We start from the raw sequence: 21,624 nt of genomic DNA, 5'->3' as shown, positions 1-21,624 counted from the left end.
ATTATTATTATTATTATTATTATTATTTATTGTTTAATGTTACTATTAATATCACTATTATTTAATTGGGAAAAGTTCTTAAATGCTAGATCTTAAGTACTATGTATTTTATCTGTGTGTGAAATGCTTGTTGGTGGGTTTTTGTTTGGTTTTTTTGACTACAGTTATTTATAGCAGACTGACTGCAAGCAGAGGGTAGCTGAGCCTCTGTGAAAGATCCCCATAATAGCAGTAAATAGGAAATTGAACTTTTGACCACGGTGCTGCCAGTTATGCATTAAAAATCATGTCCCACCTTTAGTGTGTATCTTTCAAATAGTTACCAGGTAATAGTGGCCTGTTACTTTAGTTTGGAAAATTTAAAGATGGAAGAGTGTTGTCTCTGTTTTGTCCTCTTAGCATTTAGACTGCTTCGAAGTAACATTTTGAATGACGCTCAGTTCTTTTGATGAAGTAAAGTACACTCACTTGGAGTTTTAAGCTGTGTGAATCCTGTTCTCTACTGATATAAATCTTAAGATCTTGTCCAATTGTTATAATAACCAATTTTACTTTCTTCTTCAGAATCCTAAAATTCTTCTGTTAGATGAAGCAACAAGGTAAGAAAGACAATTTCTTAAGTTTCTATTTATTTTCTATCTGTGAAACTCTGATTTGGGAAGTGTTCTCTCTTCTTTTTTTTCCTCTCTGCATGCCCTTGCACAAATTACCTAGCCCCTTATTTTTCTCTACCCACAAAAGAATGTGATTTCTAGAATGTCTGAGTTGTTCAGGAGACTTGTGATAAAAGCTGTTTATGAAAAGTGGAAAGAATAGCGGGTACTCTGTGTTGTAATTTTTCATTGAGCTAAATTTGTATTATGTAACTTGATTTTGAAACATCTACATGAAGCTTTTTTTATATCTTTAGGTTAAACGAAGATCTTGGTGTAAAAGAAAGATTATTATACTGTGGTATAACTTTTTTTTTTTCACTGAATTAATTTAGTGTTATTTCTCCATACATATTTTTGCATATGAGAACATGCAGTGCCTATAACTCGGATGCATCCTCTAAACTTATTCCCGAAACATTTCTGCACTTCCTTTGGTTCATCTTTACCAACAGCAGCAAGAGTTTGCAGTTTTAGCAAAATAAACCTGATGCATACAAAACTAACCTGTCTTAAAATAACAAATATCCTCCTCTCTCTCCCTTCCCTGCTTCCCATTTCTTACTAGTGCTTTGGATGCTGAAAATGAGTACCTAGTGCAGGAAGCTCTGGACCGGCTGATGGAAGGGAGGACAGTCCTCATTATTGCTCATCGTCTGTCCACTATTCAGAACGCTGATTTTGTGGCAGTCCTAGGCCAGGGTAAAATTCTTGAATGTGGAAAACATGAGGAACTGCTTGCGAATCCAAATGGACTTTTCAGGAAACTAATGCAGAAACAAGCTTTTCTTCAGAATGGTGATACTTTTGCATTAGATTTACAATCCAGAGAAAAGGATATATTAAAAGAAAATGTGAGAGATAATGTATGAATAACAGAAGCTTACAGACTACAAAGAATATAACTTATATTTCAGTTATGTAAAGTAAATGTTCTATTTTTCCAAAATGTACAAAATATTCTTTTGAAACTTAAATGTGTTTAAACTTTTTATTGAAAGCTTTTTAATAATTATTGCAACTTTTTAAAATGTCTATCACATTTAGATAATTTCCGTGTATAGATTTTTCTGCTGTGTTATGTTAATTGAGACCATTTAGAATCTTGTGTGCTGTAATGCACTGTATGATGATGTGCTGCATTCTCAAGTAAATTCAGTATTTTAAGGGTAATTAAATGACAATCTTATAATTTTCATATTGTCTCTTCCCTTTTCATTTGTTCTGAAATGTGAAAGTTGATGATGATCACCATCTGCAGTTACTGTAGAATTACATATGAGAACCCATTTTAGAGAGTATGGAAGCATGAGTTGGAGAAAAGTCCTTCTAAAAACTAACCAACCAAACAAAACCCCCATCAAAAAAAGCAACCAAACAAAAAACTTAACTGACTTTACATTAAGGACAAAGGAAGTGTATTAGTATATTAAGTCAGCAGAGGAAAGTCTAAAATTTGCATGCGTTTTCTTCCCTTCCCTATTTTCCCAGGTCTAGTTTCACTTCCCTTCTAAGAGGACACCCAAAAGAACACACTCTTAATATATACTAAGTTTTTGTCCCTTTTCAAGGCATATGTAAGTATTTTATTGTTACTTTAAATTTCATTCATAGAAATCCCAGGTTTTGCCTACCTACCTTACTAGGGATAACTAGTAAATTACATTCTCAAGGACAACTAGTAAAATAATAGCATTACATTAATTTGAGTAACTCTAAGAGGGTACATTTGGCAGTAAAGAGTGGGCTTCGTGTTTCTAACTTAAGAATATCTTCCAACAGAATCTCTCAAGACTTTTTAAAGATGCAAAAACCTACAAGATCATTTTTAAAAAGATAGAAACTTTCTAGGTCATATTAAAACTCACCTATGCTTGAAAACCTGTTGCTGGAAAACTTTACTGGCAATAGATGAGATACCTAGTGCTGGGCAAGCTTGAAATGTTTATCTGATGTGCCATGAATGGCATGTGTTTGCATTTCCACTGCTCAGCATTTTCAGCTGTCTTGAAGGGAGAGAATTGTTTCCAGTTGCTTAAGGGGTCTTAAACGAACAACGCGATGATCCAGTAGATTAATAGTCTGACCTGTTAGGAAACTCTGTATTCTGATGAGCGAGACATTACATTTCTGATCTTATGAAGAAGAAAATGGTGCTATTTTTTTATACAAATCTTTGTTTAAACAAGTGCATAGTCCCATAAGGCATATTCAGTTAACCCATTAATGAGAATTTTGTTTGCTCTGCAGATGGTGGAGTTTGCTGATATCCTTTCAAACTAATTTTTGTTCTAAATAGGTAGGCAACTATTTGTGGTTAGCCTACCCAAGCAGTATTTTCTACACTATTTTTCAATCCATTGATCAATAAGTAAAAAAAACAGAAGTAAAAACTATCAGTCCCATACATTTCTGAAGTTGTGGCTCTAACCTAAGTCCACTATGTCTGTTCTCTTAATTAAGTCCCCAGTCAGTCAATATTATCATAATTGCCTGCTGGATATTGACCTTTTCATGTGAAAAACAAATACATGAGTCCCAGTTCAAGAACTGGTTAAGCCTCTAACAGACACTGGCATAAAAGATTCCTATGTAGAAAATTACATTTGAAGGTTGAGTCGTATCCTGTGTCCTGAAGATGGAGCTCTTAACACAGGGCTGGGAGAGCAAAAGGAAGCTGAGTAATTCCCTGAGGAAGTGTGGCAAAGGATTTAATGTGCAAATAACGACTGCTCACACTGCCTCACCTTAAGTGTTTTAAAAACAAGATGTGAAGGGGAGCTTTCAGTTTTTAAAATAGTTCAAATGTTACCGTTCATGGATATTGGGAATTGTGGATGGCAGCTTGAATTTTACTCAATTTTTCCCCATTTGCTTATTTGGGTGTGCATTTTCTGGTTGTTTTGTTTGTTTTACTTGATGAAACAACAGTAACATGATGATTTACCATCGCTGCATAGAGTATAATAAAGAAGGATACTATATTTATGAATAGTATAGCGAGGTTCCACTAAATTCTTATATTTTGCTTTTCCTATAAAAAACAATGCTAAAGAAGATGGATTGAAGTTAAAAGGCAAAGCACTGCAGCAGAAAGGTGCCTCACACTTCAGTATTGCCAGATGAAGCATCTCAAGTTTATCTCATCTGCATTTCAGGTTCAGTCATGCTGGACCACAGTCCACATAGAAAGCTTAACACCCATAACTTTTTAATCAAATAACATATTTTTGGAAAATTATGGAAATTTTTTTAATATTTAGTTTTTAGTTAACTTTAACTAATTAGCGTCATTGGTAACGTACCTGCACCTCAAATTCTTCTCCAAGTAGATGGTACATACACACCTTCTGAAAGCTCTTTTTCATACAAACCAATGCAGTTGAGTATTTCCTTTCAATGAAAAAATTTAGTTCCCCTTTAAGACTAAAATCTAATTCTGTACCATTGAATAGTTGTGTTATTGGTACTTACCGTAGATGTGCAATATTCAACATTTGCATGGAATAGGTTTTCTCTGTGGTTTTATTTTATTTTATTTTTGTTAGAAATTCTGGGACAAATGCAGGTCACAGCACAGGCTGTTTTAAAGACTAGGCAACTCTATTAGTGGAATGCACGTCCTTTCAGAAGTGCCAAACAGCGATTTGTAATAGTCTTTCAGCAGCTGTTTTTTGAGTGTATCCAGCCACTTTGTTCAAGTTGGTTAGCACTAGAACTGCACAAATTCAGCAAAAAATGGTTACCAAATCCAGCCTTGTGAATCCCTTTGCGAGCATCCTGAGGGCCTGAGCGTATCCAGCCTTCTTCGGGAAGATCTGAGTGAGTGGACCTTGTTTTTTTGTGACTGCCCAACACAGCTGCCTGCCTATGCTCAGGCCCCTCTGCCAGGGAGGAGGCCACAGTGAAACCGCCATCCTCAGATGGTCACGAAGTGCAAGCGGGCCTGAAGCAGTCTCCTTTTGCTCTCTCTCTCTCTCTCCAGAGAAGAAAAACCCTCTTCTGAGGCATGGTGGGAGCACCAGTGCAGCTAAGGTAGAAATAGGACTCTTTTGTGTTAACATTTGAGCTTGTAGCACTACAAAGTGTTCATGAGGGCAGCTAGTGTGGCCAGCAGCAGTAGGGAAATGACCATGCCCCTGTACGCAAATACTGTGTTCGGTTTTGGGCCTCTCACTACAAGGAGGACATTGAGGTGCTGGAACATGTCCAGAGAAAGGCAGTGAAACTGGTGAGGGGTATGGATCACAAGTCAAGGCAGCTGAGGGAACTGGGGCTTATTTAGCCTGGAGGAGGCTGAGGGGAGACCTTGCTGCTCTCTACAACTATCTGAAAGAACGCTGTGCTGTGGTGGGGATTGGTCTCTTCTGCCATGTAACTAGTGATAGGACGAAAGGAAATGGCCTCCAGTTGTGCAGGGGAGGTTTAGATTGAACATTAGGAAAAATATTCTTTACTGAAAGAGCGGTCAAGCATTAGAACAGGCTGCTCAGGGAAGTGGTGGAGTCACCATCCCTGGAGGTGTGCAGATGAGGCACTTCAGGACATGATTTAGCGGCCATGGTAGTGGTGGGTTGATGGTTGGATGTGATGATCTCTGAGGTCTTTTCCAACCTTAATGACTCTCTATTTCCCGCTGCTGGGTTGTACCACATAGAGCACTGAAGTCGCCCACGGGGCTGTCAGTGCAGCTGGCGTGGGGTCTCCGCCCCTCCCCAGCAGGGGCTGCGCCGCGCTCTGCTCTTCCCCGCCCCGTGTGACGCGCTCTACCGGCGCCCGGCGGGAACGAAAGGCCCGCGCCTCTCCTGTCTCCCCAGCAATGTTCTCGGCGCCCGCTTCCCCGCGGACCCCCAGCGGGTCGGCCCGCAGGAACCTCGGTTTTTCCGGCCCTCTCTCCCGCCGGGGCGGCAGGAAGCCCCTGCCCGTCGTGGCGGCAGCCAGCTCCCCGGTGCTTTTCTCCCCAGTGGCGCGGAGGAGTGGCTCCCTCTCCGCCCGGTGAGTCCCGCACCCTCCACCCCGCTGGGGCCTGGGCAGGGGTGGAGAGGGCGGGAGGTGACTTCTCCGGCCGGGCCGTGGTTCTCCCGCCGAGCCATGGCCTTGGTTCTGGTCCTATCCCCCCGACGCGCTCCCAGGCGGGGAATATTGTGTTCAGTTCTGGGCCCCTCAGTTCAAGAAGGACAGGGAACTGCTTGAAAGAGTCCAGCGCAGAGCCACAAAGATGATTGAGGGAGTGGAGCATCTCCCTTATGAGGAGCGGCTGAGGGAGCTGAGTCTCTTTAGCTTGGAGAAGAGGAGACTGAGGGGTGACCTCATTGATGTTTATAAATTTGTAAAGGGTGAGTGTCAGGAGGAAGGAGCCAGGCTCTTCTCAGTGATAGCCAATGACAGGACAAGGGGCAATGGGTGCAAGCTGGAGCATAGGAGGTTCAACTTAAACATAAGGAAAAACTTTTTGACTTTGAAGTTGGCACTGGACCAGGCTGCCCAGAGAGGTTGTGGAGTCTCCTTCTCTGGAGACATTCAAAACCTACCTGGACGTGTTCCTGTGTGACCCAGTCTAGGTGATCCGGCTCTGGCACGGGAGTTGGACTGGGTGGTCTTCTGAGGTCTCTTCCAACTCCTAACATTCTGTGATTCTGTAATTTTGTTGCTGGGGGAGGAGTACATATTCAAAATAAGTTCTTTAAAAAATAAAGGAGTTTGATGACAACTACCAACTTGAAAGGAGGCCACCAAAGTACGGCTTTAGATCATGCTCCCAGAGGGAGCATGTTTATTTTACATAAAGCCATTTCATCACCTCTGTTTCTAAACAGATACTAATGAGGTAAATGTCGATTGAAACTGATGAAACAGTAAAAAACTAACTATAACTTCTTGTTTCATTTAAGAGCAACTCCTACAAGAGTTATTCAACATCCCTCAGCAAGTGAGACTATTAACTATGATGTTAAGGCTTTTGGATCCTCTTTGCCTGTTAAGGTTATGGAAGCCCTGAAGAAGGCTGATGGTAAGAACTGATTTTATCTGTTCTTTTTTTCCTCAGAATGGACAGGTGAGAGAAGTGACAGCATGTTGTTGCCATTTAAATGCTGTCTTTAGAGTGGAAGCTGAGATGTTTGTGCTTTGGTTTGAATCCAACTTAGCTAATTATGTAACTATAATTGTAACAACGCCCATGTGGGCATAGATGCATGTAAATATCCTTCAGGTACTGTCTCATCCAATATATCATAAAATCTAAGATTATAAAGAAAGCCAATAGTAGTTTTTTAGTAACTTTCACTTATTGGTTCTTCATCACCTTTTTCACTTGTTTTGATTCTGTTATGTCCTAGAGTGGATGTGTTAATTATTATTTTTTTTTAAGTAATTTTTAATCCACATTTGTTATCACTTCTAAAAGTGCCAGTGATACAAACCTTTGTCTGAATTTAAGAAATTGGTTTCCTAAGCAATTTTTCCCTGTGGATAAGTTTTCTTTTTATAGTAGATATAAGAGGAAAATGTATATCTTAAAAATTGCTGAGCAGTTTACAGAGCTATTGTAATCTGCTGTGAATGGATGGAAATAGCTTCTAGGGTTGGCTCTCTTTTCACTCTTACAAGTTGACCATTTGTCAAATGGATTTTTAAACTATACATAGTAATTAGTTATCTTAATCAAATACTTGGAAATTCTAACATGGAATTTAATGTAATAGAAAATAAATTTCTTATTTTCATAAAAGAATTAAAGTTTATTGTTTTTAAGGTTAGTGTTTTAAAAATCTGAATGCTTAAAAGAATTACTTTTTATGTAGCTGATGACCAGCTGAGCGTTCAAGTGGATGAAAGTGGATGGGCCTGGCTAGTCCATAAAGAGAGGCTGATTATTTGGAAGATCGGTCAGTCTCAAGTAGCTAAGGTAACTGAAAGATCAAGGTGGAAAACCTATATTTTATGCTATTTGAATGAGTTATTCAGTTGTGTTTTTTAAAGCAAGAGTTTCTTTATCAATTGGAGTTTTTCTGGTTTCCTTCTAAAGCAGTGGGGTTCGTATGAAGTCATACTAACAACAGAAACTGAAACTTAAGCTTTTCAGGGAGCTTAACAGCTTTGTATTCCTCTCTTCATTTTTAAATGTCACCTTAACATTAAGGTTAATTCTTTGCATCTTAATAGGTGTTTCTCTTCTGTTAGATAGTCTTGATAAAGGATATTTTAATAGTTGAAAACTAATTGATATGTTACAGGTTAGTTTAGATTATTCAGGAACTGATTTTCAATTTGTCAAAAATTTATTTTAAAAAAGGCTACTTTCAGCTGTGTTGAGCGTATCTTTCATCTTGGTTTCTTATGTTAATTTTGTTTTTCCTTCCAGGCAGTATTTCTTTCAGCATGATTTCAGTGAACAGCAAGTTTGGTCAGAGGAAACAAGTAGTTATGAAAACAATATCTTTCAATTAATGCAATGTATGTTAATTGTACAGATTCTGCACTTACAGTGGAGTGTGAGGTATATGTCTACTGGCACTTGTGGAGATTTTTCAAGGAATTAAAATTTTTCTGATTGTTTAACTTTGGGGAGGGAAGAGTGTTTTCACTTCTCCACTCTGTTAGTACCTAGCGAGCTTTCTCAAGGACTTCTAGTTTAATTTTGTTTTGCTGCCTTGTTAGCATATTGCATTAAGGAATAATCAAATAATTGCACTTCTGAAAGAAATAATTGAATATTGTAGTGTTGTCAGGAAAAACAGTGATGTTTGAAAATGTACAGCTAGGTGTTTTAGCTGTTTGCTGGTTGTGACAACCTTGCTGAAAAAGTCTTGTGACGTTCTTTTGATTCCCTTACACAGTGTCTAGGTTAGTTGAAAATTAATTTTTAACAGAATCAAAAAGTCTGAAGACTTTGTGGCAGAGGAGTAAGTTCTTCCAGTCTCGTATTTATTCTGGCATCTCTTTCTTTCTTACAGTTATCTCTGTGCAAGGAACTGCAGCTGCCACCCAGTGACTTTCAGTGGAGTTCTAGTTTAGCAGCTATATCTTGTCTCGGTTCCCCAGGTGAAGCACCTTCTCTGCAGGTGATTGATCAACTTTTCAGTTTTAGTGTTTAAAAATATTTTTAGAATAACTTCAATTATATCCTATTTTATCAATTACTTATTTGAAAACTGCATTTGGTGGTGTACTATCTGTGCAAAAGGTCATGATTGATAGTTTGTAATGCGTATGTTTGAAATGAACAAAATTCTGGTAGTTTTTTAAAATTACACCATTTACATCTTACAGAACCATATTAAATAGTAGTTTTCCTAAGGATTACTTGGTGTACTTTCATAATCAAAAATACGGTATTTATATTTATATATATGTATTTATATTTATACAAAAATAAAGTAGTATGTTAGCAAACACCAAGGCAATCAGATACTCAGTCTAAGCAACTGCAGTTTAAATGCATGCTGGCTAAAAAAGTTGTTCAGCAGAGGTTTAATTCTGAGTACACATGGATGAGAATCAAACACCAGCACCCTCCCTTGGCTTGTCTTTATAAGGAAGCTGGCACAGGGAGGAGAGAGAATTTGTCTGTTTTGACTGATTACGTTCCTTAATACCTTTTAGAAACATACTGTGCTAAAGGAAGTTTTCTGAAGGTGTGTTAGCGTGTCTTTGTTTCTATCATACATGAAAATAAGAAGCTCTCATTTTCAGCTTGAGTGTAGTTTTCAGTTAATCTTTGTAGTGCTCTAATAAAACTGGATAAGCAGTTGTCTTTGGAAGAAAGAAGCAGCACAGAATATGACATAGGATCTTTTATTTTCACTTATTGTGTTACACTTCCAGATGATGTAAAGCAGTCTTAGTATCTTGTGATTACCTCATAGAACTCTACATGCTATTACTTAGTCGTACTCAAAGAAGTTTAAGAGGAAGTAATACACCTGAATGAAGATTGTTAATTTTTAATTTCATCTTTCTTCAGCTTGTGAGCTATGCATGGGTACTATAATTTTAAAGAGTGGAGTGGAAATATTAGTGGTAGAAAATATTCTGCTAAAATGAAAATTATTAAATAATGGACAGGAATCACAAAGAACAATGCATTCTGTGGTGGATTTCTAATTATTATGATGTTCATTAGCCAACTGCTTGCTTTTGTGAGGATCTGTGTCTAGTCAAAAATCTGTTAGAAAACTCCAAGGAGCTCAATGACAGCTGTAGTTCTTTTGTTGTTCTGTGATTTTTTTTTTAATTTTATTTTTTCAACAACCAGCAGATTAGGTACAATGCTTTCTGTCTAAATCTCTATTTGAACACAGTCTTTTGCTTCTTGCTTTGAATTTGATATCTGGGTGATTTCCTGAGTCAGAAGCCCTAATGTAGGCACACTGAGGGCTAATGTCTTTATGAAGAGAAGAGCCACTGTGTGATTTCATATTTCTCTTAAGAAGCTGCTCTGGCATCATTTGTTGTAGTCTGCATTTTAAATCTTCCATAGCAGCTTATAGCTCTTGACACCTGGAATTCTCCACAGGCTCTTTTGTTTCTTGCAGCTGTAAGTTTTGTTTGCATTTCAGTACCAGACTCTGAATTATCAGGAACAAGAAGAAATAGAAAATACTATTGTTAGCAAAATAAGCAAGTATAACATTCCCTGCACATACTAAGTTATGCCACAGAATCATTTTGCAGTTCACTTCTAGGTTTGTCAGTGTGCATCCATATGTATTTACTACTTTTTTGTGTGTTTGTCACCCACAATCTTGATACGTAAAATAATGTGTTGTAGTTAAAACTGCAGGGTTGTTGGTGGTGGTGTTTTATTATTCTCTTACATGTTCTGTTAATTATTTTTCATGTCAAGTCTCTGGCAATAATGGTTGCTACCAGTGAAGGTTCTGTACGCTACTGGCCCAATCTTGCACGTGAAGGTTCCTATACAGAGACTTTTACGGACTTTGGAGGCTCTCTGTGCAGTTTCCTAACAGCAGTAAAGGTACAGTATGATTTATATTCAAATACTGCTTTAATTCCTAATTAAAAAGCATGCTCTACATTATCAGTCTGAGATCTCCAATAAATGTTGCAAAGCAAACTATTAAGCATTCTGAGGAGTAATTTCAGAGATTGTTGATGAGTGTGGTGATCTTCAATAGCAGAGATGACTGGTAGTCATAAATAATGTTAAAGTTAGGTTAGCATGCAGGATTCAACCACAAGGTTAGCAGGACTGGTTTGGTACCTCAGCCTGTGAGGAGTGTCGGTGTTACTGCTGTGATTACTTCCAGTGGTAGAAACCCTACTGTCACAAAAATGGAGAACTACTTCATCTGAATCTGCAGACCACACACTCAGCACCTTGTGGTGTAGCTTACTAGTGTCTGAATTTGAGAGATTTCTGCACGAAAGTAATGAACAAGTATGAGTTGTTCTTAGAAATTCCGTTTTCTGCTTTCCATGTGCCTAAATGGGGAAGACTGTCAAAGTGGAATATATAAAAAAATCGTCGTGTTACAGTATGATCTTCAAAACTAGTTATTATCAATTAAATGACATTTTATCTGATGATATTTTTAATATCTGCTGCTCATATCCTGTGTTATAAATATTGTGAGGCATCAGCATGTCATAAATGTTTGTAAACCTAATCAGAAGACAGTGATCCTAATGACAAATTTATTAAGATTTTCAAGATGTTAAGAAACATTTATATGTATCTACTCTATTAGAGCTGAATTGTTCCCAAGTTTCAGATATCAAAATGAGGAAAGAAAAGTCTTAACACACCTGTAGTTGAAACATTAACATCAATGCAAATTCAGAGCTAGAGGAACTTCTCTTTTCAGAGCAGTGCCCTTTTATTAATCAGTGTTATAGAGCTGCATTGTTATGTCAATGACAACTGTACTTAATTAGTCATCCTGTCACTGGGCAGATGTAACCTTTAGCAAAATTTTTATATAGTATTTTGATGAAAATGGTGCTGGGCTTTTTCGGTTTGTTATTTTGGCTTTGGTTTGGTTCGGTTTTTGTGTGTGGGTATTTTTTTTTAATTATTTTATTCTGTGAATGTTTCCTGTACAGGTAAACAGTTTATTCCTTCAGCATCCTCCATATCTTTAACATTTATATTTTAAAATATTGTCATACATCTAGCAGGCTTTATTTCTTTCCTGTAATGTACGAACTTTGATCAGTTTTGAATTGAAGGCACCTTTTTTAATGCCTTGGTGATGGGAGCATGAAGGCTACATCTGTGTCAGTTAGTAGCGAAAGGCAGTAATTGAGAATCTGTAAAGTAAAAAGGTTAGTGCTAAGGCAATGCCACTGTCTACACTGGTCATTTGGGGAGAGAGGGTTGTTATTTTAAACTAGTTCCAGCCTAGCTGCAGGAAATTAATGTCTGTCAGTGGTCAGAGCCCATCTTTCAGTTGAGTTTTCTTCAAAGGGTGCACAGCTGTACACTTGTGCTGCTCTGAGGTGTGATATGACCCAGCAGGGAGTATGTGAGGACTTGCAGAAAGTCGTTTCAGAATCAACCTCTTGAAACTAAAGTGCTAATGTGGATGCACCCATTAGGACAGGCAAAATACACATTAACAGAAGCCTCCGCCTCCCAAATGAGGTGTGTAAGCACGTATTTTGTACAGTGCACAAGACTTTACACATTTTCTTAGTGCAAAGGTAATGCTGTTTTTCATCATTAGGTTTACAGAATCACAGAACGTTAGGGATTGGAAGGGACCTCAAAAGATCATCTAGTCCAATCCCGCTGCCGGAGCAGGAACACCTAGATGACGTTACACAGGAAGGCGTCCAGGCGGGTTTTGAATGACTCCAGAGAAGGAGACTCCCCAGCCTCTCTGGGCAGCCTGTTCCAGTGCTCTGTTACCCTCACTGAGAAGAAGTTTCTTCTCAAATTTAAGTGGAACCTCCTGTGTTCCAGTTTACACAAGATTTTAGTTCTGTTTTTAAACTGAAATGGAGTTTCATGGACAAAAAGGCAGTTTCATGCAGTTATAAGAAAATTAGCCTCTACCAGTGCTATGTGCCTGTAAGATGTTTGACTTAGTGCTAATGTTTATTATTTATTAAAAAAAATCACAAACAAGAAAACCCACAGAAGAGCTCCTTTTTGTATTGTTTTCTCTCCTGTTCTAGCACTAGTATTGCAATATCTTTTCTCAGTTACATATTCACTAACGCACTATTCATTTTTTAATTGCCTACCCCAGTCTTTTTAGACATAACCAGATGCAAGATTTGTTACAGTTTATTTAGATTAGTGTCCTGTAGGATAGGATGCTATTTATCAAAAAAAGGCACTATATTGTGCTTAACACTTCAAGATTTAAATGCACACGTGGAAGTCGAATGTTATTTATTCATAATTCAACATGTGTTACATGTGGTAGTGCCTGTAGAGATCGATTAAATATATTTTCTTTTTATATTTTTAAAAAATATGGTTTAAAATTTTAATGAAGTGTACTGTGAGCTGTACACTGAACTGATTTAATCATAGAGAATAATGAGAAAAAAATATTTAAACAGCCTTTTTACTTTCTTTGTTAGCTCTCAAGTACCATGGATGCCTTGTGACTTGTTCTTGTTTAGAGTTTACTCTTATAAGCTGACATAAAGAATTTTGTCTGACAATAGAATTGTTTCAGGAATGTGATTTTCATTTTATTAATGTAGTTGCTTTTTTTCTTTTTGTTAGGGAGGAAGCTTTATTTTATCATCTTCCAGAGGCCAGCTAGTTCGATTGATACCAGATAGCTCTGGCAAGATTCATCAGCATGCCCTGCCGCAGGGACAGGGGATGTTTTCTGGAATTGGTCGAAAGGTTTCTTCTCTTCTGGGTATATTGTCTCCTGGACATGATGCTGTGGTAAGCTTGAAAAACATTCATATAGTAATCTGCTTTAACCTCTCTCTATAATTTCTAGCCTCAGTGTTTCTAGTCTCAATGAAGAAAAAAGAGAAGGCTGTGTGAGGATATATGATGAGCAAAAAAAAGAGATGAGACTTGGCTCATTTATGTTACTTGAATTTCTTTAAAATTTGAAAGATAGACAGAAAGCAAATACATCTGTACGCTTTGTAAAGGAGAATGCTGACTTGCTCATTAAATCTGACTAAAAGGAGTCTATAAAGTAGTAATACTTCCCGGGTAATATGTAATGATTCAAAGTCTTGCCTCTTTTCAGTAATAGCCTCATTATCTCTTGAAGAAACTAACTGTAACCTGTAATTTCTTTTCTTATTTAGGGTTGCCAAAGGTTGGTGATTGGGCTGGGCTTTGTCAGTGAATTCCACAGGAGCTGGAAGAGAAACATGCTTACTATAGATGTTGTTATATCTATCAAATAAGACTTCTCTTGGAAATTATTGTAATACTCTCATCTTGTAATGTGACTTGTGTAGGCTGCCCAAGGAAGTGATTTTTTTTTGATTTTTTTTTTTTTGTGGACTGAAAGTGGTGTAGATCGTTGTATCCAAATATTAAGGCTCTGCTTTAACCTTTTTAGCTTTTTCCTTTTTTTAAATGCAGATTTCTAGTGTTCTTTGGGATAAAGAGAGGTCAGGCTTTTATATGCTAACAAGTTCAAATCTGCTCAAATGGGAGATTGATGATTCATCAGAACGTTATATCCTCAGCTGGGACATCAACAGGATCCTGAAAGAACATATTACAGATGCAATTTGGGTAAGAGCCAGCTCACCTGGAAAGGATTTGTATGTTTGTTTAATTAATGGCTTATATATATATTGTTGTAAGTCACATGCATTGTTTTTTAGGGTTCTGAAAGTAATTATGAAGATATTAAAGGAGGAGTAAATATACAGTATATGGATTTGCAACAGAATCGGTAAGAAAGCACACTTGTATCTGGTAAAACTTACATTAGTGTGATAATTGTGTTCTGTTTTCTTACAAAACCTTTATTGAGATAATTGCAAATTAATTTTACTTGAGTGCCACTGTTAATAAGTGTGTCATATTAGGTGAGTAAGTTATCCTGTACTTCATGCTACCATTATCTCTTTAGCACTACGAATTCATTACCTTAGAGTAATTCCTTACACTTTTTTTAGTGTTATCAGGTTTGGGTATTTGTTTTGTCTTGATATTACTAGGACAGCAAGTAAGCAGTTGTAACTTGTTCCAGCAAATGCAGAGAATTCAGTATCTCTAGTATTTCATTTAATTACATAAAATCACAACTGTCTTGGTTCAGTTTTGTACTGCAGTATTAACAATGTTAATGAAACAGCTTGAAAAAACTAATAATACAGTCTTTCTTTTTAAAAAAATACACTATTGGAAAATATTTATTTGTGATTGTACTTTACAACTTGTTTTTGTGAGTGATAGATTTTAAGCAAGTAAAATATGTAATAATCATCTCTCAATGATGTCATGTCTGTTGTTGAATAGCAATGGGCTTGTGATCCTTGCTGCAGCATGGCATCCTGGAGACAGTCCATGTCTTGTCTACTACACTCTGATAACAGTGGAAGATAAAGGCTATCAGATGTCTGATGATATTGTTGTGGAGGTCACACAGTATAATCCATCTTTTCAGGTATGCTAATGTAGGCTCTGAAATCGAGTTAAGAAAGCAGTGTTTCGGAATATTCCTGTACATAAATCAGCTATCAGAGTTTTGCTAAAGGAAAGTCAAATTGTCTGTTTTAAGGTTTTTCTTGAAAGTATGTATTTGTAGCATTCTGAGGAAAATATGTACTAGCTTCTTCTAATGTTTAATAGTAACTGTATGTAAAGTTTATGCTTTACAATTTAAAGTATAAGATTAAAGCCTCAAAAATAGAAGTCTAAACATCTGGTTATTAATGATTTCTTTAAATATTTGTCTTGTCTTCGAAAGTTTCTTTGGAGTAATTCTATAGTATACTTATGGAATCCACTTAGATCTCAGACACTGTTGAGGCTGTTGTAGCAGGATGAGGAATTGAGAGACCTGTATTTTGGTCCTAGCTAGACAGATGGCTTGCTGGGAGGGGAGGACACATTGGTTGTCCTTAGCGTACCTCGTTTGTGCTCTCTCTTCTGGAAGCATGGACTTGAGCATTAACCTTCTTTGGTAAACTCCTTCCACTCTTCCCCCCCTCCCACTGCTTGTAGTGCCATCTTAAAATTTGAATCTTAAGATGGAAGGAGAGCATGAAAACTATAGAATAATTGCTCTATTTACTTATCTATCCATGTGACATTAACAAGAAATTAATATCTGTGAAAAAAAAATAAAAACAAACCCAAGATCTTAAGTTTTAGGGTTTTGTCTGATTATTAATTTTATTTTTTTTTAAGTTGTAGCCATATCCTGTTAAAAATTAAATTTGGGCAACTCAGATCAGCCTTTAAAATGTTAGATATTTGTTTAATGTTTTGATTATATGTGTGATATTGTTCATATGTAATGTTTTCAGTCAGAAGAGGAAGTGTTGTGCTGTCTGATAGTCCCAGATTACTTTAGCCATGCTGCTTACCTCTATAAGGAAGATGAAGTGTTTGCTTGTTCCACTGGAACTGGAAGAATTTCTTTACCACAGGAGAAAATCATATTTGGCATACAAGGTAAAATACATGGGAAGGGGGAAAATCACATTCCACTGATGCTTTCTAATTGAGTGTTTTTACAGTATTTAGATCTCTTGGAAAGCAGAATCATATTTATGCTCCTCTTTATTAAATCTTTCAAGTTGGGAGTTTCTCATGAGTGTATGGAGAAAGCGCTGATGTGATTTCCAGTATTGTTACTGCTTATTCTACACTGTTTCGGTTGAAAATGAAGTAGATCCCCACTCTTGGTATATGAAAGTGTGAGGGGGTTTTTTTGTGGGGTTTTTTCCCACCTCCTTTTTTTTTCCTTCCAGCATTCATTGTGGATTTTTTATTTTTTCTTGAAGTTAACTTGCTGTTGAGGGTCAGCCTAAAATTCATACGAAGTACCTGTGTCAGATGTCTCCAAGTATGTTATCCTTGACCACCAGACGTGTTTTCAAGTAGAATGTGCACATTAGTCCTGAACTACCTGAATCCTGTTGTGTTTTTATTTTTTTTCTTTTTTTAAAAAGGTAGTAGCTGGAAGTCAGCATCTCAAGTAGCAAATAGTATCCCAATTTCTGCAAGTCAGGTGAAATTGTCAATTACTATTGTTTGGTTGGTGACAAAATTCAATAATTGTCTATGAAAAATGTTACATTTTGTTCTTAAATTAAAGTAGCATTTATGTCCTTTTGTTTTTTTTTCCTTCCCTCTCCTCTCATCTTAGGAGATAGCATCTTAGGAGTGGGTTCCTGTACGAGCCTCCCCATCTTCTTTACCAAAAAAAGTGGACTTATCACTATCTTGTCCAGGGAAGCCATTTCTGTGCTTCCTGAAGACCTTGAAGATTCCCTGGCCTCTTCTGTTGCTGCACCAAGAAGTGAGGTAATGGCTGTTTGCTTCACTGGTTAAAAACTGAGGGTAGAAATAAAAAGTTTTTCTGGCAATTTTGAGCTTCTACTGTGGAATTCCTTGCTTGTTTGAGTTTTTGATTTGTTTTCTATTAAATAAAGATTCAAACACTTGAAATTAATGCAGATTTCAAAACTCAGTAAATTTTATATCTGCAGTTTGGGTAACTCTTGTTTTTGCAGTTGAGATTTCTATGATTTTAATTTTTTTTTCACAGATATATTTCTGTATGTCACTAGGCCTGATATAACACTGCTGCAAAGACTCAGACTTTGTTCTCACCTTTTGATCAGGATGGTTTCTTCAGTCTTTTGTGTTCCTTTGTGCATATAAGAGAGACTTTTTTTTCTTAACGGGGTGTGGAAAGCTTGGAGGCTAAGCTGAGAAGGGCTATAGTGGCTGAATATTGTTTCTGCTCTGTTATATGTATAATTAATATAGTCTTATAAAAATATGTTAAAGTATTTTTATTGTTTGGTTTTTTCCTAATACAGTGTGATTTATTTTATACAATGTGTGTTTATTAAGCTCTTAGTTACATCAGACACATTTTAACATGCATATGCACTGGATATGTCCCTGGAGTGGAAGGGAAGAATAGAGAAGTTGTTATGATATCAATTAGAGAATATTTCTATAGTATGATAGCAAGTTTCAATCCTTATTCCAAATAAATCACGTTTAAATCAGTTATTATTAACTAGTATTTTAGTGGAAGACCTTTGTGGTCATTGCTTAGATGGAACTATAATTTTATTGAACTAATATCTAGTTAGATTTGTCTGCACTTACGGTGTTCTTGTGTGTGAGAGTACTCATGAGTAACTTTTAAATTCTGTCAAAAATGTTGGGTTTGAATATTAAAATGTTTAAAATTACTATAGAAAATTTGACTGGTGAAATAAGTTGGCATAAATTCCTTTGCACTTGTGTGTGAATTTTATTAATATGCTTGAGGTCAAACCACTGTGTGACTTGGATTATGATGTATATTATGGGCTCATGTTTGGCTTAATAAACACAACTACTTCCAAGTGACATTTTTATTTTAAGTCTGTGTTGTTGCTACTTAGAAAAATTGTTTTCCTTTCATAATGAAAATTGATATTTATCCTTCAGCTGAAGTTTTTACTTTACATTTTCAGAGTCCTGCATTTGATGCAACCAGTAGGATAGAAATTATAGCTCAAGAAGACAAAACTACATTACTGAAAGCTGCTTTTCTACAGTACTGCAGGTATAAATTGCACTTACTTTTGAGGCTTGTGTTTGTTTGCTGTTCTTGAAGGCACTCTGATATTTAAGTAAGAGAGAGTCTTGGTAAAGATACTCTTGTGCTGTTTTATGTAAAGCTATTGTAATGACACATGCACATCTTTATTAGGAAAGCGTTAGATACATCTTGAGCTAGTGAAGAAGAGATTCATGCTAGAAAGGAGCAGACTCCTATAATCTCAACTACCTTTCACTTACTCTGCATAAATTCTGTGGTGTTACATTAAAGGTGTTTCACTGGCAGTAAACTTAGTTATTTTGACTTCTTTATGCTTTCTGTAAGTGGTGTTTTGTTGTTAAAAAAAAATTCTTTCCTTTTCTTCCTCATTTTTATTTCCACAGCTGTTTTCACTAATACTTACAAATAAGTTTAATTACTGTTTATGTGGCCATGAAGAATAACTAGCATGGGTGATTCTGTGGCAAGATGGTATCTTTTTTTAGATTGACTGATACAGGGGAGAGTGAGTGTGCAAGGAAATACACTGTCAGACTCTCCTGATTAAAACAACCTGACTGCTGGGAGGCATGCAATGCCCCTGGAAGGCTTGATGTTGAGATGAGTGATGTAAACAGAGGAGGAAGAGGGGGAAAATAAACAGAGGTATAGGCTTAGATTCATCATATTTAGAGGACACTGTTTTCAATATCTATTTTTAAAAAAACCAAACAAAACCCAAAACTAACAAACAAAACAACAAAACGCAACCCACCCACCACAAACCCTCTTAGGACTAATCTCCTTAAAGAGTCTTAGAACTTGGAAAGAACAGATTTGAGAATAGGAAGTAAGAGTCCTTTTGACATAGAGCAGCATGTGAGGTAGAAGATTATGAAGGGGATTAAGTACATATCAAGACAAGATCTGTAAACATGAACAGAATTTAGAAAGAAAATTTACATGTATTCACTAGTGGACATGTTGGTAAACAGAACTGCTGCTGAAAATGGTTGTAGTCCTGAGGTGGCTGGAGTAGCTAAGGTCTGAGAGCACAGATAACAAATATGAAAGTTGCTATCACTGAGAATGTGAAAAGGAAGTTAGCAACAGGGTCAGAGGAAAGTAGGAGCTAGTAGGGAAAACAGTGTGAAACAGAATGAAAGTTTACTGTTATATTGATTGAAATCTGGGTTATGGTTATGAAACTAAAAGGAAATAACAATTTGATGTGTGTAGTATTGATTCAGATTTTTCCAGAAAAATCAAATCAGTGCTTTTTGTGAATACTGTGTACTTCAGTACAACTTCATACATTGGAGGTTTAAGCACTTGAATGCTTCTTACTCTTTTACTTATTGACCTGAATAGAGTAGGATTCTCTGAAATTACAGGAAATAAGAATAATGCATTATATTTGCCGAAGCATTTTCCCAAGAGCTTTTACTTTATTGCTATTTGTGAGAGTGATTATGTGAACTCTTGAGCGGATTTTAAAGCAAGCAGTAGAAACTTGACTTAGCTACCAGAGACATCCATACTTAGGTCTGTATGATGAATCTTTTCTCTTAAATAATAATGATAGAGATAATAAAATGAAAAATGACCTGAAACACTTCCTGGCTTCTGCTTTTTTGTTTTATAGATTGTGCATCCTGCTTGTTTCAAAAGAATCAGAATACCTTTTATCTATAGAATCAGAATACCTTTTATCTATAATTAGTTAGCTAGCTTGATGCTTGGTGTTTATAATCTAAAGCACTTTACAGAAAGCATATCAGAAAGTCCTGCTAATTGAGTGGTTTTTGTTCCTATAATGCAATCTATCGTTTTTTATTTCACATACCTTGTATTTATTTTATTTCAGGAAAGATGTAGTCAGTGCACAAAGCATGGTAGTTGAGCTTTTTCCAAGTAGTGGAGATCTGGATTCTGATGCTGAACTGGACAGGGCAGTGATTCAGATCAGTGGAGACTTAATGGATGATTACCCTGCCTCTGATCCAAGATGGGCTGAATCTACACCTGAAGGTAAACATAATGGTGTGGGTTTTTTTGTTGGTGTTTTTGGTGTTGGTTGTTAAGTGTTTTTTTTTCTGAAAAAACTGTCTATAGTACTCTAGATAAAATTACAATTTCAGCTTTGCAAAAAAGGCATAGGTGTCCCTTGCCCTCTTCCACCACTAGATTTATTTCCAGAAAGTCTATGAGATTATGAGACTGCCAGATAGACTTGCAGTGTACTGTGGTTAGTTCTTGACTTTGTATAGTAAATACAAACAGCAAACAAAACATTTCTGAGGAGGGTACTTTATGCAAGGAACAGGTGGTGTCACTTGAGTCTTTCCATGATTCCTTGGATAGATCTAGATTATTTTCCACAAATAGGTATGTTGAGAGAGAGTTTATTTGCTCATGTTTAGCCCTTTGTCATTGTGGCTGCACAGTGTCTGGTAGGTCTGGATCCTGGGTAGAGTGAGCTCATATCCCTTTGGGGTGTTGGTATTTTCATCTCCCTAAAAGAGGACTGGAGAAATTTATTTTTCATTATTTATAGTATGTAAAGGATTAAAGCAGACACATTTTCAGCAAGAAACTTCTTTGTTCATGCTTCCCTGTCTCTTATGAACAGTGTTAATTCAAAACTGTCTTAAGGATCTCTGGGCAGCGGTTGCCAGTTACTGAGGAGAGAGACTTAGTTTGAAAGTTCACGTAGTAAATAGTTATAGATGGATTATGCTTCCTGCTGTTGTTTTTGTGTGGCAGCTAGTTGGAAATTCGGTAAGCTGGTGAGCTGCTATTTTAGCAGCATAATGAATTGAGTCCTCTAGAATAGTTGTACTCATCTAAAGATACTTGATTTCTTCTAAAAGCTTTGCTTCAGCTGTGATAGTGTTCAAAAACCACATTAAAAATAGCATGGTAAATAATATTTAAATGTGTGTGCATATATTTCAAGTACCACCAGTGTGGTAGCACTATAGAAATTTATAAAAATATGTTTACCTCAGGGGCAAAAAACCAGTTATCAAAGAAACAGAGGTAGCAAGTGCTCTGATCTAAGATTTTTCTCTTTTTAGAAGCACCTGTTTTCAGCAACACGTCTCTCATTCTTCTTCATCAGCTAGAGGATAAGGCAAAAGCACATTCCTTCTTCATTGAGTTTCTTCATCAGGTAAAATGCTGCTCTTCTTTTGATATCTGCACACACAGTAGAGTATTTTTTCGTCTAAAAGTAATTGTTCTAGAACACTGTTTAAAGTGCATGTGGTGGTTTATGTTTTGTT

The 21,624-nt window shown here is 36.6% G+C and overlaps 1 protein-coding gene across 1 annotated transcript in view; it reads left to right on the top strand.

Moving 5' to 3' along the window:
* Nucleotides 1-5,472: 5,472 nt before the first annotated feature.
* Nucleotides 5,473-21,624, top strand: part of NUP133 (nucleoporin 133kDa) — a 32,663-nt gene continuing 16,511 nt past the window's right edge. The window contains exons 1-14 of the mRNA XM_010186692.1: nucleotides 5,473-5,648; nucleotides 6,545-6,663; nucleotides 7,457-7,560; nucleotides 8,609-8,716; nucleotides 10,501-10,632; nucleotides 13,360-13,530; nucleotides 14,194-14,349; nucleotides 14,442-14,512; nucleotides 15,082-15,229; nucleotides 16,095-16,242; nucleotides 16,940-17,097; nucleotides 18,270-18,361; nucleotides 20,205-20,368; nucleotides 21,418-21,512. Coding sequence (XP_010184994.1) covers nucleotides 5,473-5,648; nucleotides 6,545-6,663; nucleotides 7,457-7,560; nucleotides 8,609-8,716; nucleotides 10,501-10,632; nucleotides 13,360-13,530; nucleotides 14,194-14,349; nucleotides 14,442-14,512; nucleotides 15,082-15,229; nucleotides 16,095-16,242; nucleotides 16,940-17,097; nucleotides 18,270-18,361; nucleotides 20,205-20,368; nucleotides 21,418-21,512 — 1,842 coding nt within the window. The remainder of the gene's footprint in view (nucleotides 5,649-6,544; nucleotides 6,664-7,456; nucleotides 7,561-8,608; nucleotides 8,717-10,500; nucleotides 10,633-13,359; nucleotides 13,531-14,193; nucleotides 14,350-14,441; nucleotides 14,513-15,081; nucleotides 15,230-16,094; nucleotides 16,243-16,939; nucleotides 17,098-18,269; nucleotides 18,362-20,204; nucleotides 20,369-21,417; nucleotides 21,513-21,624) is intronic.

This window comes from Mesitornis unicolor, unplaced genomic scaffold (assembly GCF_000695765.1).
Source record: "Mesitornis unicolor isolate BGI_N332 unplaced genomic scaffold, ASM69576v1 scaffold26810, whole genome shotgun sequence".
NCBI classification, from domain to species: Eukaryota; Metazoa; Chordata; class Aves; order Mesitornithiformes; family Mesitornithidae; genus Mesitornis; species Mesitornis unicolor.
This window is presented reverse-complemented; position numbering and strand designations above follow the sequence as displayed.